Here is a 17,573-nt window from a genome sequence, read left to right as displayed (position 1 = left end):
GCACCTGCCAAAGGGACATCTTTCTACTGGCATCCAAGAGAGAATTCCAGAAGCCATCTGTGGTTCAGCCTGGTACTCAAGAGCCTACCCAGTCTGGGTGGCATCTAGTTCTCACTCTGGAGGCCTGGGGCAGAATTGGAGATGGCAGAATTCCCGGGGCAAAGCCTTTCATTAACAGGAGCCAGAAAAGAATTCAAGGCAGAGGCTATAATCTGGCGACTTACGCTGAATCGCTCAACCTAAAGATGACCTGTTTAGTCTACGTGGTGTTAAAAAGTTTTGTTGTTGTTTTTTTTTTTCCAATGTAGTTGCCAGCTAATTTCATCTAATAATCTAGATTTTTGCATCTGAAAAATAAGCCCCAGAAACACTGGCTGGAAGTAATCAAAAGCTACCTGAATTAGGCAAGGCACATGTGGTCCAGCTAAGCAGGCCCCTCCCTCCCTCTCCCCCACGCAACCTGCTTCATGGAACTACGTGCTGGCCTGGCCCCTTTGCACATCTTCCTTTCTGGTTCCTGCTGCAGTGCCTTCTGGGAGAAGGTGTGCATCTTCTGGCTCTCCCATCCCTCCCCACCCACCAAATGTTGTCCGCTCCCCTACAGACCTTCTCCCAAGAGCACCAGAAGTCAGAAGGCTATGGAGCCCACCTCTCATCTCAGCTACACAGTGCTGGGAGTCTGAAGGCACGTTTTTGCACTGGGCCCTGCCTTGCGCCTTCTCACTTCTCTGGATTTGGGGAATTTTCCTTCTTGTTTCACCTGGACAGTAAGCAGTGACCTGGTCAACCCTCTATATCAGCAACTCTACACAGGGAGGAGTTCAAGAAAGATTGGATGGTGGGTGGATGGATGGATGGAAGGAAGGATGGGAGTTCCCATTGTGGCTCAGCTGGTTAAGGACCAACTAGTATCCATGGGGATGCAGGTTCGATCCCTGGGCTCACTCAGTGGGTTAAGGATCTGGCGTTGCCATGAGCTGCAGCATAGGTGGCAGATGTGGCTTGGATCTGGCGCTGTTGTGCCTATAGTGTAGGCTGGCAGCTGCAGCTCTGATTTGACCCCTAGCCTGGGAACTTCCATACGCTGCAGGTGCAGCTATTAAAAAAAAAAAAAAAAAAGAGAGAGAGAGAGAAAGAAAAGAAAAAGAAAGAAGGAAGGATGGGCGGTGTGGGCGTTTTTATGGATAGATGGATAGAAGAAAGGGTGGGTTGGTGGATGGACAGATGGATTGGATGCATAAATGGAAGGAAGGAAGGAAAGAAAGAAGGGTTGCTGGATGGATGGATGGTTGGATGGATGGATCAGTGGAAGAGGGGTGGATGGATCAATCAACGGATAGACATACACATTCCTTTCCCAAAGGACAGGCTAAATGGGGTGGAGGATCAGAGAAGGCAAGCACTGCAAAAGGAGGTCGGCAGTGTCTGACTTGGTGGCCAGAGCGGTGGACCTGAAGCTGCAGAGCTGAGGCTGAGCCTGGGATTTGCCACATGAACTAGCTGTGTGCCCTTGGGCATCTGACTCAACCTCAGCAAGCATCCATTTTCAGGTCGTAAGAGAGGGTGCCAGCTCCCTGGTGGGACCAGGTTTTAGGATATACGTGAGAAATGATTTCTCTGAAAACCAGCTGCTGATATCGTCAGGCTGTGAGCTCATTGCGGACAGCAGCTGGAGCCCCTCCTGCCACGTGGCCAGCACCCGGCAGTTCCTCAGGGAGCCCCTGTGACCGTCCAGGGGCTCAGGAGAGCAGGAGGGCCTCCCCAGAGCCAGGCCAGGCCTGAGGGGCTCCAGCTAGGCCTAAGGAGCCAATGGCTCTGCCTGTCCCCATGGGCAAAGTGGAACTGGTTGGGCTGATCACAAAAAAAGTGACATCACAGGGGAGGAAGCTGGCAGGACGTAGGTTCCCGGAAAGGGGGAAGCCAGTGCCGCACTGACACCCAGCTGGAGTGGGTTCTGCGAAATGGAGCAGCTGGTGGCCGGATTTCACGAGGTCAGGTCCCTCCCCCACTTCCAGGCCACTCAAAGGGCATGAGGCCTCAGCCACAGAGAAAGGGGGTAGAAAACGGGGAAGTGGGGGGATGGCAGAAGGGCTCAGAGGAGCGAGGTGGTGCGCCCAAGACACCTGCCAGAGGAGGGGGCCCAGGCCAGCCTCTCCTCATCACCATGCTGGCCCTGAGGCTGAGACCCCCTCTGCCCCACCCGCCCTCTGTGGCTTCTCACCGATGGCCATGCCGGGCCGAAGGACCGTGCCCTCCCCTCCCTGCAGACCCTGTGCCTGGAAATCTCCAACTCTTCCCCAGGCCGCTCATGTCTCTGCCGCCCACACAGGCAGATTTTCCAACAAATGCTCATTCAAAGAATTTCCCAGCAACTACATAGGATGATCATTATCAAAAAAAGATCATAACGAGAGGAAACGGTTTGTCCCGTGCTTACAACCTGCAGGCACACTTCTGCCTTTCCTTCCATACGCAGACACGGGCAGGAGCCTGGGGGCAGACGGACAGGGGGACAGGGGGCTCCACCTGGGAGCCCTGGACCCTGAACAAAGGTCTGAGAAGACAGAGGTGGGACTCCCCGGGCTGCTCTCAGAACGGAGGCCCTTCAGCAGGATGCCGGCGGGTGGCTGGGTATGCCTTGGCCAAGGGAGGGAACAGCTAGCACGGCTGCTCAGAGGCTCTGCTGGAAGGCTCCGCGCTGACGTGGACACGCATATGGGCACGGAGGCACACACGTGCCCGCCCATGCCCCACGCTCTGGATCACACTGCTTCACTCGGCTTTGGTTTCTCTAGTTACGGGCTTGGTGACTTCATTCAAATGCCTTGCCCTCTCTGAGGGAGCTCCGTGAGGGATCAGGGCAGCCATGATCAGCCATGCCACCATGTGTTGGGACCTGTAGGACAGCGTGGCCTCTGCTCTCCAAACAACACAGGGCCAGAGTCACCCCATCAGATGTCAGCCCCAAACAGCCAGGCCTGAACTCACCCCCTCAACATGTCTTCTTTTTCCTTTTAATCTCGGCCCCTGATACATTGCAAAAACCCTGAAAGCATGCCGACGAGTCAGCACACATCCCTGCCCCTGTCACCTTTTGTCTGGCTGCTGCTTTTCCATAGGATCAAGCGATAAGCAAAAGACATGAACTCAGACACCAAGCCTAGAGTCCAAGAATTCTGGAGTCCTAGGACTTTTCAAATTTAGTGTGTTGGAATCTTGGATACTCAAAATCTGTGAGACCGAGAAATCAAGAAGCTTGCATATTAAAATCTCAGACTCTGTTGGACCCCTAGGATCCAGGGTTGGAAGGGAGGGCAGATCTATTAGATAATAGATCTAATAAGATAATATTCTCATCAACATCCTCGGACCCCAGACGGGGAGGGCTCTCCCCAGTTCTGCAAGGCTACTCTGAGATGCCTTCTCTCTCCCCAAGACTCTGTCGCCCCACAAGAATGGAGCCAGGGAAGGGGGTCCTCCTGATGCCCCCCCTTGCCTCCCACATCCCTCCCACTGCTCCCCCTCATCTGCCGCCCCATTATCACCTGCCCCTGAGCCACTGTCTCTTCCTCGGTGGGATGCTCCCGCACGGCGTTTGGACACGGAGCCCCTCCCATTATAAAAATGCCAGCCTCTGAGTGCCCTGATTCTCCCCTCTCCCCAGACCTGCACTGTCTCGGTTCCTCACCTCCCTGCCCACTCTGCCCCTTTGCAGCTGTCAGGACCACCAGGTTGCCAGCCCTGGTGGGCATTTCCCAGTTCTTATCCTACTGCTCAAGCTGCAGGCACACTGATCAGAGGATGGCTTGTCCCCGCTGTGTCCTGCCCACCTCCCCAAGGGACAGGAACTTCCTCAGGAACTTTGTCACAAGGGGGGCCAGGGGCAGGGCAGGTAGCAGGGCTAGTGCCCACAGGGGACACAGGGGGATTCAGGGTTTCTCTGGGCAGTGGCCAGATTAGCAAGAGCAGCGTTGACCCTGGCTGGGCAGCTTTCCAGCCCAGAAGCTGCTTGCTTTTGGGCAAGAGAAGGGAGCAGGATAATGGAAGGGGTGCCTCCAATTGCACTTGGATGGGCTTAGGGAAAGGCACCCTAGCGCCGCTGAGTTCTGTGGTTCTGCATTATCTCATTTAAGGATTTGGAGTGCCAGACAGTGGGGTGACAGTGCCCATGGAAACGAAACCATTTTCCTCTCGCTAGGATCAGCATGCAAGGTGACTGAGGACAAATGTGTGTCTGAGACCCCTGGGTGGTGGCTGGGGGAGGAATGGGGTCAAGGGCCAAGCAACTGTCCTGGCCTTTGCTCTCGTCCTATGCGCCCCCTCTGAGGTCCCAGACTCGGGCTCCCAAGGGGGGTTACCTATGGGGAAAGGAAGGGGGTTCCAGGGTTGGGTACCTCCGGTTCTGGATGGTCCACTGGCCCTGGGTGCAGGGCATGTCATATTTCTGCCTCCGAAGCGCGTAGGCGTCAAACCAGAGGGCCAAGCCATAGTCCAGGGAGGGCACCTGGGACAGAGGAGCTGGTCAGCAGGTGGCCCCACTTCCCTGGACAACAAAAGGAGAAGGAGGCCTGCTGAACACAGAGTACTGGCTAGGGCTGAGGTTTGTTAGTCACTCAACAAACGGGCATCACCATGGCTAAGAGAGTCATCCCCCCAACCAACCTCAGAGGGATTGGCACCCAGAGCCAACAGATGGTGCTTCAGCAGAGGCAGGTCAGTGCTCCCCTCCCAGCCGGGGTCTCTGGAGGTCTACAGGGTGCTCCGGGCAGAGGGTAGGCGGGCTCACCGTGAAGTGCCAGGAGCAGTGGGTGCTGGGTGAGTAGTAGCTGGGGAAGTATGGTGTGCTGAGGATGCCCTGTGGCTCCAGCCGGTCCTCCAGGGTCAGGTTCACCTCGCAGGCTGAACCCAGAAAGCAGAAGTTATACGGGGTCGCTCAGCCGCACCCCATGGCACTTCCCAACAGGTGCAGGGTGGGGGCAGCTGAAACCCCACCACCCCTACTCCCACTAAATGGTAGAGCCTAATGGTTGAGTGTGAACATGTGACCTTGGGCCTCAGTTTCCCCATCTGTGAAATGGAGACCAGAACGGTACCTACTTCATAGGGTCGCTGAGTGGCATGAACAGGCATGGCATGCACTAGGTGCTCCCTAAGTGTTTGCCACGGACAACAGCTGTGCGGCCCCTGACCTCTTACTGAATATGTTCACTGCTGTGCCAGGCTCACAGTTACGGAAGTTGGGGGAGAGGGAATTGTTCCCCATTTCAAAGGTGAGGTTCAGAGAAGATGTGTGATTTGGCTGAGGTCACACAGTGAGAGGGCAGGGAATGGGGAGCAGGTGTGTCCCCAGCTGGCCCACCACCTTCGATGGAGTCAGGGTTCTAAAGCCCTCCATTCCCCTCCTCCTGGAGCTACATCAGAGATGCCTGGGAGAACGGGCCGGCTCTAGCAACTTCTCAGCCCCAGGGACTCCCAGAGGGTCACCCGTGGACCCGGGGCACTACCAGGAGACCAGTGGGGTGGACACCAAGAGAAGGAGGGGGAGTAGGCAGGAAGAGGAGACTGGTGGCAGAGGCAGGGGTGGCGGCAGCTTGCACGCCGGCTCCGGTTCGTAACCTCCCTTCCACTGAGCCTAGGAAACGGCACAGTTCGCTTTGCTGCCCAGAGGCTGCTGCTCTCTGCCCAAGGACAACCAGTCAGTGGGTGTGAGGCGGGGGTGCTCTTCCAGAGAAAGGGGGTGGGAGAGGGGAATCGGGAAGCAGAGGAGGGTGGGGGAGGCTCAGTGGGGCAGCCTGGGGATCCTTTCCCATGACATGCAGTGAATCACCCACCCCTGAGCATCCTATGCCATCTCCAGGGAGAACTGCGCGGCGGACCTTTGGCATGAGAGGAACCCCAGCCTCCAGACTCGGCCAGGGTGGATGCAGAGGGAAGATGGGCAGGGGAGGGGGTGTGGAGAGGAGGCACGGAGAAGAATGGGGGCGAGAATGAGAGAGGAGAGGAGGGAGGACCAACAGTAAACTCTGGAACGAGAGAGTCAACAACAGGGCAGGAGGGACCATGAGGGGGAGGTGAGGGGGGAGGGAAGGGCGGGAGAGGGGATGAGGTCAGAGTGAAGAAATTAGGGGCAGTGGAGCAAGAATGGGGGGGGGGAACTGGGGTGGGAGGTGGGGGTGGGGAACAGAGAACAGAGGTGTTTCCAGAACCTTCCCTGCCCCGCCCCATCCCATCCCCGACCAGAACAAAGAAGGTGAAGGCAAGTCGGAGGAGCAGCCCAGCCTTCTGCCCTGAGCCCTTCCCATCCCCTAGGGGCCCCTGGCCGCCTCACCCTGGAAGTCCACAGGCTGCACGGAGAGCACGAAGGGGTCACAGTAGCTGTACAGGCCCTTCTTCCAGACCACGGCCATGACGGCGCCCGACGCCAGGACCTCCAGCACAGGCTCCTGGCGACTGCAGCCATAGACCCTGGTGAGACAGAGAAAGGTGGCGGGGGGCGGGGCCTGGGAAGGTCCCCCGGGAGGGCAGAGGGCTGCTGGGAGGAGCAGAGGAGGACAGACTGGAAGCCTGTCCATCCGGGGCTTTGGCCAGCCCGCTGTGTGTCCTTAGGCAGGACTCTGACCCTCTCTGGACTGACTGGACACCCTGTAAGGGTCAGGCCACCTCCCCAGGGGAGAGAGGCCAGGAGGGGGGTAGAGCTTATGATTTAACTCCGACGGCTGACTCCCAGTCCCACAGCACCCCTCCACCCCCTCGGAATCCCCGGGACCCCTGAGTGCCCAGCAGGGAGATTGGCACAGATGGGCACCTCTGGCGGCTACAGCCTCCAGCTGCCACCCCTGACCTTGGCCTTGTTCTGGGCTGGAACAGAGAGGACAGGTGTGTGGTCTGGGCCGTGGGGCAGGGGGCACCGAAGAGACAACAGTATCTTAGAATTCTAGACCCTTAGAGGAAGGTCAGCCTTGAAAAGGCTCTTCGGAGATTGTCAAAGTCACTGCTTGGTTTCCAGATGGGGACACAGGCTCCTGAACATGCTGGGGCCCCGCTCTGTCCGCAGCGGACACAGGCCTGCGACCCTGCCTGGTGACCCCCGCTCCATCCGTGCCCCGGCTCCGCCCATTTCAGAAGGGGGCTCCCAGCTTCTGCCTCACTCCTTGCCAACCTCTGTCAAACTTCCTCTTGTCTCCCACAGAATCCTCTGGAGCCCTTGCTGATGGGCAGACCAATTCCCAGGAAGTTAATAACCGTGCCTCCCCCAGAAGAGCTGCAGCAACATCCAACGTGGAGGTACTGCCTGCCTGCCCGCCCTGGGCCGCGTGGACTTGACTGGTGGGAGTGGCCGTGATGGGGGCACTGCAGGCACCCAGGCGAGGGTGGGGAATCCAAGCACAGCCTCAGAAATGCCGCCTGCAGCAGCCCTGGCAGCCCTGCCACTGGTGAGAGAACAGTCAGCGCTGCCAGGAGTGTCCCCAGCAGGGTCCTGCCAGGAGTGTCCCCAGCAGGGTCCTGCCAGGAGTGTCCCCAGGGGTGCTGGGAAAGGCCATTTCTCCTGGCCTCTGCCCACCCAGGCACTGGTCCCCGCTTTCTCAACCTCCTGCTTTGGCCACGGGGGACCTGTGGTCACTGCCAGTGCACACTGTCCCCCCACCTCTCTGCTACCCCCTCCTCTGCCTCTGGGGGCTCCTCCCCTCCAGAAGGTGGGAGGTAAGATGTTAGGGTTAAGAGGGACCTGATGTCACCTTTTTTTTTTTTTTTTTTTTTTTTTTAGGGCTGCACCTGAGACGTTTGGAAGTTCCCAGGCTAAGGGTTGAACTGGAGCTGCAGCTGCCAGCCTACGCCACAGCCACAGCCAGGCCAGATCCGAGCCGCAACTGTGACCTACACTGCAGCTCACTGCAAGGTGCGATCCTTAACCCACTGAGCGAGGCCAGGGATCACACCTGGCTCCTCGTGGATACTCGTCAGGTTCTTAACCGGCTGAGCCACAGCGGGAACTCCCCAAGGTCACCTTAAATGGTCGCTTTTAATGTTGGAAACTTTTTTTACTTACTTAGCAGCTGAGCCCTGGTTGTAACTAAAACAAGGTGAAAGTGTGGAGGCTTCCCCCCCTCCGACCCCGACTCTGTCTCCCCATCACCACTAAGGTGCCCCCGCGTGGTCTGGGGTGCGTTGGAGGACCCCTCGGTCTTGTCTGACCCATCCTTTTACAGCTTCTCCGAGGGTCTGAGAGGGAGTAAGCAGGCTGGTGCCACAGGGAGTGGGGAGAGGGCTCAGCCGGCCACAGCAGGCTGAGGAGGGGTGGAGCCTGGGAGAAGCCCAGGGAAAGCCCTGAAGCGTCCCCGCTCTGATCAGGCCTGGAAATCAGATGGTGTCTGGCTTCTCTGAGCTTCCCAGAGCCCTCCAGGAACCCAGCCCACGCACACCCCAGACTGAGGTCACCACTTGGCAGGGCGGGGTGGGGCTGCAGAGGAGGGCTCAGCCTCACAGCTCAGAGACTCAGAGAGGCCCTGTGGAAGGGGGCCCGGGAGAACGTGGCCCAGCGCATCCTCCAGCACAGCCCTTGATCTGAACTTGCGGGTCCCAGCCCCACGCAGCCGGGAAGCCGGCCCAAGCAAGACAGGGGAGGCAGCAGCCTCGTGCCCCAGTGCTTCCCCCACCTCCTACAGAACCCTGTAGATCCACGGCACTCCACCCCCACCCTGCAGGAAGGTGATCAGGCTCCTGGAGGCCAAGGTCATTTCCAGCCCCTTCAAGGTCTCCCCTCCACCCACCCCCTGCCCACCTCCTGCATTCCACGCCTTATCCTAAAGTCCTGCTCCTCTGCTCAAGAATTTCCCGTTCGTTCCTCGCTGACCAAGTGTGAACATTCAGACTGCCCTTGGCATTCCATGCCCTTTATGACCCAGCCCCAGCTAGACTCTAGATGATGAGGGATAGTGGATGGCATGGGATGTTTAACGGGTATGCTTAATGTACAGTGATACTGATGCTTACTATGTGTGAGGATCTTGGCACAGAGGGACTGATGAAAATTCCCACCATAACCCGGCAAGGTAAGCGTGGTTGTGCACCTCTTTTACAGGTGAGGAAACTGAGGCTCAGAGAGGCAAAGTAACTTGCCTTAGGGCACACAGCTAGGAAGTAGCAGAGTGGGGCCGGAAGTCTGGGGCTGCCAGATTCTGAAGCATTCTAGCAAGATCATGTCACCTCCCAGAGCTGACTTTTTTTTCTTTTAGGGCCGCACACGTGACACATGGATGTTCCCAGGCTAGGGGCTGAATCGGAGCTGCAGCTGCCAGCCGCAGTCCCTACAGCAACGTGGGATCCGAGCTGCTTCTGTGGTCTACAGCACAGCTCACAGCAACGTTGGATCCTTAACCCACTGAGTGAGGCCAGGGACCGAACCTGAGTTCTCGTGGATACTAGTTGGGTTCATTACCACTGAGCCACAAAGGGAACTCCCAGTGCAACTGTTTTGTTACGAATAGGGAAACTGAGGCGGGGGGAGGAGGAGGGGTTGCCCACGGTACAGTCTCCCCTCGCCACCCCCTTCTGGGCTAGCCTCCCTGTCCCCAGGTACCAACTGCGGGGGCCAGCGTCACACAGCCCCTTGTCTCAGAATCTGGGGGTGGTTTTGACCCCACCCCTCCATCCCCTTCCCATTCCCAGCACCCCCCCTGCCCGCCCCCCGCCCCGCCTTCCCAGGGACTCACGAGGTGATGAGCCTCCCCTCGAGGGGCCCCGCCACGTCGTACATGGCCAGCCGGTCCCGGCAGTCCGCCAGCGTCCACTCGAGCCGGAGTTTGAGCATGAGGTCCTCGGGGCCCTGCAGGTGCCACAGGCAGCTGGAGGCCAGGTGGTCGGGTCCCTTCAGCCGGAGGACCTGGCCCCGGCCCACGTAGCTATAGCGGTAGCAGCCTGGAGTGGGGGAGAGGGACAGGCCCCCTGACTCCTGTTAGCTGGGAGGAGAGACCTGGGGTGGGGCCAGCCCCGTCAGGTCCTCACCCGGGCAGGGCTGGGGGCGGGAGAGCCGCTGGTGGGGCTCAGCCCCGAGGTGCTCAGTCCCATCTTTCTGTCCCGCTGCTGCTCCCATCTTCAGCCTCCTCACCCACTCACTCGTTCACCGGCTCATGCATTCCTTCCCCTGCTGCACTTGGCGAGTACCAGAGCAAGGCTCTGTCGCTGCCCGGGAGCAACAAACATCGGGGACAGATACAGATGCAGGCAGGACAGTGACGGCTGCCGGCTGAGCGGGCAGGGGACTCCAAGGCAGGAGGGCCAGTTGGAGGAGGGAGGCAGGGCTCAGATCACGCCAGGAAATGAGCCTTTTCCTCCTGTGGCCACGGGAGCCATGGAAGGTTAGGTGGGGCTGGAATCATAGACTCCTCTGGCTGCTGGGAGCAAGGCTGGGGAGGCCGGGAGACTGGGGACTAGTTCGGGGGTTGGGAGGTGCCCAGCAGTAAGAGGAGCAGCTGAGGGTTTCATTGCAGGTGAAGAGAAGGGGGTATGTTCCAGGAGGGCTGGGAGGCCGCCCAGGCGGAGGAAGCGAGTGATAACCAAACCACGAGAATAAACAGATGGCACTTAGCCAGCGCTTTGATGCCTGCAGGGAGCTGAGCTCAGGGCCATGCACCTACCATCTCATTTAATGGCTCCATGAAATAGTTTTTTGGGGGTTGGGGCTTGTTTTTTTTACGTGTGTCTTTTATTTTTATTTTATTTTATTATTGTTATTATTTTGGTGTGCTTCCCGGGAATCAAATGTGTTTCTTTTATTTTTGAGGGCTATACCCACGGCATATGGAAGTTCCCAGGCCAGGGGTCCCATTAAAGCCACAGCCACAGCAACGCCAGATCTGAGCCTCATCCTCGACCTATGCCACAGCTTGGCAACGGCAGATCCTTAACCCACTGAACAAGGCCAGGGATTGTACCCACAACCCCATGGATACTAGTCAGGTTCTTAACCCACTGAGCTACAATGAGAACTCCCGAGAGCTCCATGAAATAGTTTCATTGTTCCCATTTTACAGACCTGGGCCAGAAAACATAGATTCCTCTAATCTCCACCTAGTCTTTCCTGGGGCCCAGTTTTGTCCTCTGTAATATGGGGGCAATGACAATTCTAGCCTGGTTGTCCCAGAGTTTAGGGAGGGTGCATGTCCGAGTTCTCAGCATAGTGCCTTGCACACAGCAGGTGCTCAGTATGCACAGTGACAGTTCTTCTTTAGGTGGATGTGCGGGGAGGGAGAAGGTGGAGCTGGGGAGAAAGTCCTGTGACTTGTCACCATTTTCACCTATACCACCCACCCACCCATCCATCCATCCATTCACTCAGCATTGTTATTGGGCACCTACTCCGTGCTTGATGTAGGCTCCAGGGACCAGCAGAAGTCCCCGGGCCATAAGGGTGTCATTTAAACCTCACCAGGAGCCTGTGAAGCAGGGAGGTTGGGTGCTCTGCCAGGAAGCACTAGGGGTGCGGGAGTGAGCCCCAGATGTGGGAGACAGCCTGGTATGTGGGGCGTCCACACTCTGCCTTATCATCCTGGCTCCACCTCTCATCCACTGTGTGACTCTGGGTCAGTATCTCAGCCACTCTGAGTTCTGGGAGTTCCCACTGTGGCTGGGAGTTCCCACTGTGGCTCAGTGGTAATGAACCAGACTAGTATCTGGGAGGACGCGTGTTCGATCCCTGGCCTTGCTCAGTGGGTTAAAGATCCAATGTTTCCATGAGCTGTGGCTCAGGTCTGGCGTGGTTGTGGCCATGGTGTAGGCTGGCAGCTACAGCTCTAATTTGACCCCTAGCCTGGGAACCTCCATGTGCCATAGGTGTGGCCCTAAAAAGGAAAGGAAGGAAGGAAGGAAGGAGGAAAAAAGGAGGAAAGGCCTTTGGGGAGCCTGGGAGAAAGTACACGACCTTGTGTGTTCTCCCCTGGCCTTTGCTCCTGCTCGTCCCTCTGCCCAGAGTGCCCGCTCCCCTGCAGGACCTGACCGATTCCTACCTGTCCTCCTGTCCTGAGTCTGTTGCCTCCTCCTCTATGAAGGCTTCAGGGACCCCTGGTCAGGAGCAACTCCTTCCTCCCTCCAGAGGCCATCCCTTGCTCTGCTTTGGATCTCGGCCCCTGGGGATCCATCTCTGTCCCCAGGGCAGAATGATTCCCTTTCTGCATTGCCTCCGGGATCTCTCTTCTAACCCTGGCACTTGATGTTGTGAGAATCTGTTTATGTGTCTGTCTCCCTCTTGGGGCTTGGAGCTCCTCTGAGGGCAGGGGTGAGGACAAGGTCAGGTGGTGTCACCAGAGCAGGTATGGGGCCTGGCATGGACAGGATGCTCCAAAAGCCTGTTTAAAGGCTTTAAGGAAGTTCCTGTTGTGGCTTAGTGGAAACGAACCTGATTAATATCCACGAGGATGCTGGCTCGAACCTTGGCCTCGCTCAGTGGGTTAAGGATCCTGCGTTACTGTGAGCTGCGGTGTAGGTCTTAGATGCAGCTTGGGTCAGGCATTGCAGAGGCTGTGGCGTAGGCCAGCAGTTGCGGCTCTGATTCAACCCCTAGCCTGGGAACTTCCATATACTGCAGGTGTGGCCCTATAAAGCCAAAAGAAAAAAAAAAAAAAAGAAACTTCTAGGTGGTCTAGGAAGAATCTGAGAACGTAGGAGCTCATGCTCAGAGTCAGAAGGTACAGTAGCACAGGTGGTGCACTGCACAACTCCAGGCGTCTCCAGTCACAGAGACTACAACATGGGTATCACTCCCTGGCATTGTGCAGCACAGGGGTCCTGCTGGTGCTTTACTTCCCAGGGCTTAGCAGGAATACTGTGAGCCTCTTGGAGAAAAGCAAGACTCTAACGACAGGGCACAGGGGCACAGAGGAGGGCTGTGAGGAGAGCCCAGGTTAGCCTGGCTGGCTGAGAAAGGAAAGGAAAAGGTGGAGGGAGTATCCTTGAGAGTGACAGAAATATCTCCAAAGAGTAAGTTTTAAAGCCAAAGCACACCTCGAGTTAGCAAGATTATTTTCTACCGTCAGTGGAAACGGTGGATCGTGGGCAAATGGAATTCTACGACAGAAAAGCAGGGTCATGTTTATGTGCAACTAAATCTGCTACTCGCTCTCGCACCCCACACATGCAGCACGTCCACACTTCTGTACAAGATACACACGTGTTCACACCGGTGCAACACTTCCTCTCCTCCCCCCAGAGGTGCCCAGCCTTGTTCAAACCCATCACCAAGTCCACCATGGCACCGCCTGGGTGCCCCAGGCCACTCCCCTCTGCACCCACCATGAAAGCCATGTGGACCCCCGACACTCGACCAAACCAAGAAAAACACCAACTCAAAGGAAAGTGGAGAGTTTGAAACACCAAAGTCGCCTACCCAGCGTGGAATTCAGTGCAACTATGTCTTTCACGCTGGCTTCTGTTAAAAGGAAAGGAACAATCAAATAAAGAGATAAAAAGTAAATAGAAACACAAAAGGAAAATCAAAATAGAAGAGGCCATCAGAGCCAGCCTGACTGAGCTCTTCCCTGACCGCCCGTCCTCCCTGGGGGCCGCCCCTCGGTCCTGGCTCTTGGCCACCTGGGTGGGGGCCCATCCCTGAAAGCGCCCCAGCCCTGGCGGCAGCCTTCCCAGGCCTCCCCCGCCCCGGTACTGACCCAGGATCACCAGGCCCTCAGGGTCCACCTCATACTCGGCCCTGTAGGCGGCAGCGGCGGCAGGGACCGAGCTGTTGGCCGTGGACAGCAGCGCCTCCACCAGCAGGGCCCGCACCACGTCGGGGCTCAGCATCGGCCGGCGGTGCTCAGGGATTTGGAGGATGAACCAGAAGAAGCAGGTGAGCGGTCCCTCCCTGAGGTGGGCAGAATGGAGAGGGGCTAGGGAGGGAGTGTGGCGTCTGGGCCCCAGTGAGCACTTACTACCTCTCAGGCATCGGAAAGCCCGTGGGAAGCTTTGAGGGAGGTGCTCTCAGCATCCCCATTCGACCGACAGGTGAGGGAACTGAGCCACAAGTGGTTAGGCCGTGTGCCAAGGAACCTGTCGTAAGCGGTGGAACCAGACCTGCACGGGACAGCCGGGTCATCCCAGGACCGCTTCTCCATGGTCTCACCCGATGCCAGCAGGCCTTTGCTAAGGATGCCATGGCTACTGTTCAGGGTAGTCCCTACCAGGCCATTGTGCCCATTCTACAGATGAGGAAACCAAACTTGGTGAAGGGAGGTCACACACGGGAAGCCAAGTTGCCTCTCTGTGGCTCAGTTTCCCCATGTTGTTTATTATTATTATTATCATTCTGCTTTTTAGGGCCACCCCCACGGCGTATGGACGTTCCCAGGCTAGGGGTCGAATCAGAGCTGCAGCTGCCAGCCTACACCACAGCCGCAGCCACAGCCACACAGGATCCGAGCCGCATCTGTGACCTACACCTCAACTCACAGCAAAGCTGGTTCCTTAACCCAACTGAGCGAGGCCAGGGATCAAACCCCCATCCTCATGGATACTACTAGGGTTCGTAAACGACTGAGCCACAACGGGAACTGGTTTCCCGTTTTTAAAACATGAAGTCATTGCATCGGAAGCCTCCAGTGTCCTCTCCTATTCTTGGAGCCTAAGATTCTAGCAGGGGCCTGTTGGGGGGCCGTGGGAAGGACTCACCCAAAGGAGTAGACAGAGCTGGAGTTGTAGTAAGTACCCAGACGGGTGCTGGCAATGAGCTCCTTGAGCTAAAAGGGGGAGAAACAGTCAGAGCCCCCTCCCCCGCCCACTGTGCCCCTCCTGCCTTGGGATGCCCGTTGCCTCCTCTCAGCAGCCCTGCTTGACAGAGGAGCCCACGGGGTAGAAAGGCTTGCCTGTGGTCACATGGTGGGCAGTGGCCACGCCAGGAAACAAAACTCGTTGCATCTTTTTGTCCCTCCCCCTACCCCCAAGCACTGCCCCCGCCCCCACCAGCTCCGACCTTGACCAGAAGGCACCAAGAGCCTCTCCCCCTCATCAAAAGTCACTCTTTGACTCTGAGAGGCCCCACTGGGCTCCTTGGTCTTTTCCTGGGTCCCCTCCTGGGTCCCCTCCTGAGCCTGAGCCACCAACTGGGAGCTCAGCCGGTTGGTCTTTGCACATTCAGTGTTGGTGCTGCCAGCTGGGAGGGATGGCAGGACGGTGGCTTCTTAAGGCACTCTGAACGGTAGAGATACAACAGCCACACTCTCTCCTCTCTCGCTTCAACCCCACGGCAGCCGTGCAGACAAGCACTGCTGTTGTTACCCGACTCGACAGAGAAGGAAAGATAGCCTTGACTGGGTCCCCAGAAGCAGGTCCTAATCCGGGACATGAGGCAAGTGGTTCATTTGGAGGTGATTCTGAGGATGATGCAGGTGGGGAAGAGAAACAGGGCCATGCAGGTGCCAGAGGGGTTGGGGGCAGCTATGGGCAGTGGCGGCACAGGGCAACGGGGAGCTCTCAGAGGGGCGGGGCATCCTCAGAACCGCCCTCTCCAGGGACCAAGGGAGCTGGGCTATTTATCCACCCTCTCCATCTCTCCTGCCTGAGGGTTGCTGCTGGGAATAACTTCTCAGCACTTTCCATCTGCCCTGCTGGTCAGGGCAGGGTCCTGAGCCTGAGAGTGGTGGGGGCTCACAGCAGGAGACCACCCCCAGTGCCCTAAGCCATGGCCTTCCGGGAGGAGAGGGGGTGTGGCTGGGTTCTGGCAGCACCCCCTAACTTTCTGAAGGTCATGATCCTGCTACGGGGCACAGTCAGGATTGGTCCGAGTACATCTGACCCCAGAGTCTACTAACTTCCCCGCCGCCTTACACCACCTCCCTTTCTTCATGCCTAGAGCACGCCTCTGCCCCCATGGGTGCTCTGCATGGACCAATCAACTGGCTTGACACGATCAGGCCCCTCCCCTCTCTCTTCTTGCCCCACCATCCTTCCCTCCCATCCCCGCAGTCCTTCCTACCATCTTCTGGGCTTTGGCGGTTTCACTGCGGAAGGCACTGGACTCGCGACGGGCAAGGTCCTGGGAGAAGTGGCGATTGAGCACGCGGAGGCTGCCTGAGTACACCTGGCTGACTGTCACCTCCGCCTTGTATCCTGCCCAGGAAGAAACCAGCAATGGTAACCAAGGGAGCAGGTGGGAAAGGCTCCTGTGTCCCCCACACCTTTCCCTACCACCCCAAACCTTTGGCTCAGCCTCCAGCATCTTGGACCTCCCAGGAGCCACCATCTTGTCACTGTCATTCAGGGTTTAAGTAGTGACAAACTGGCCCCACAACACCAGGAAGGAAAGAGGCCCCCAGACGGCTGGTGTCCCTGTGAGTCCCAGTGAGAAGCTGACACAGTGATCCAGCCAGGACATGGATGACGTGAAGGCCAAGAAAGCCACATGGGTCCAGAAGGTCAAGTTCTTGATTTAGCACCTCTGTGTTGTCTGGAGGCTTGTCCAGGTTGCACCTCCTGAGTGAGTTGCCCGAGTAAACCGAGACAGGTGTGTCTCCCGCACGGAGCTGACACGGGTGGGTAAGACAGACATTCTTCCCATTCACACACAACCTGTAGGATTCATCTTCTTCTGTCTTAAAGGGGAAGCGCAGGTACTAATGAGGGGACATGACAAGGAAGCCCAGCTTGGGCCAGGGTGACCCTCCAACTGAGACAGGAGGAAGGGAGAATAAATTGGGAAGAGGGGATACAGGGAAGTACCTTCAGAGCAGAAAGGAAGAGCAGGTGCAAAGGCCCTGAGACAGAGGCCAAAAGCCAGGGCCAGGGCCCGAAAGCCCATTGGGGTGGAGCCGGCAGATGGGGGAGGGTTCTAAGCAGCGGAGGTAGCAGCAGGGCAGGGTTTTGGTCTTTCCCTGATGAATGAGAGAAACCATGAAAGGTTTCAAATCAGGCGTGATGTCATCAGATTTCCGTTTTGCAAAGATCGTTTTGGCTGATGTGAAGGGAATAGATTCACAGCCCAGGGTTTATACCCCGATTCAGTCATTTATTCAAATATGAGTCTCAGCAAGTATCTCGGCAAACATCTGTTGACAGTCTACTGCGTGTCAGGCCTGGCCTGGAGCACGTGGGCATACACCGGCATGACGATGAACAAAATAATGAAGAAAAAAAAAAAAAAAACCCTGCCCTTAAGAGCCTTTAGTCTGGCAAGAAAGATAAGAAACAATCAACTTAAACATATAATATGTTAGCGGTGTAAGTACAGTGGAAATCGGGGGCTGATGTGGGCTGCACCACGGAGGCCAGGGAAGATGGGGATGCTATCAGCCTCCTGGATGTTGATCTATGGAAAGAGCATTCCAGGCAGCAGGACCAGCAGGTGCAAAGGCCCTGAGGCAGGAGTTTGTTTGGCGTGTTTGAGGACGAGGAAAGACTGAGTGAGGGGGAAGCCGGACAAAGGGAGATGGGGGAGGGGACATCATGTAGGGCCTTACAACCCCAGGAGGTCTGAGTGAGATGGGTTAGATGAGATGAGAAGTGAGATGATTTGCTCCACTTGATAAAACCATCTTTGTGTTAAGAACAGGCTCTAAGGAGCAAGGGCAGAAGCCGGGAGGTCTACAGGAAGC

The 17,573-nt window shown here is 57.1% G+C and overlaps 1 protein-coding gene across 2 annotated transcripts in view; it reads right to left on the bottom strand.

Annotated features, from left to right (window-relative positions):
* Positions 1-17,573, bottom strand: part of TMPRSS6 (transmembrane protease, serine 6) — a 41,093-nt gene that overhangs the window by 12,508 nt on the left and 11,012 nt on the right. The window contains exons 3-10 of one of the 2 annotated variants that reach the window (XM_005663807.3): positions 15,959-16,092; positions 14,656-14,723; positions 13,659-13,852; positions 13,379-13,420; positions 9,711-9,915; positions 6,329-6,465; positions 4,787-4,899; positions 4,395-4,504 (exon numbers count right to left, since the gene is read on the bottom strand). In XM_005663807.3, the coding sequence (XP_005663864.2) occupies positions 4,395-4,504; positions 4,787-4,899; positions 6,329-6,465; positions 9,711-9,915; positions 13,379-13,420; positions 13,659-13,852; positions 14,656-14,723; positions 15,959-16,092 (1,003 nt within the window). The remainder of the gene's footprint in view (positions 1-4,394; positions 4,505-4,786; positions 4,900-6,328; positions 6,466-9,710; positions 9,916-13,378; positions 13,421-13,658; positions 13,853-14,655; positions 14,724-15,958; positions 16,093-17,573) is intronic. The other variant, XM_021091527.1, reaches the window with a different exon arrangement.

The sequence above is a fragment of the Sus scrofa genome, chromosome 5 (genome assembly GCF_000003025.6).
Source record: "Sus scrofa isolate TJ Tabasco breed Duroc chromosome 5, Sscrofa11.1, whole genome shotgun sequence".
Lineage (NCBI taxonomy): Eukaryota > Metazoa > Chordata > Mammalia > Artiodactyla > Suidae > Sus > Sus scrofa.
Note: the sequence above shows the minus strand (reverse complement) of the source record. Positions and strands in the feature narration are given on the sequence as shown.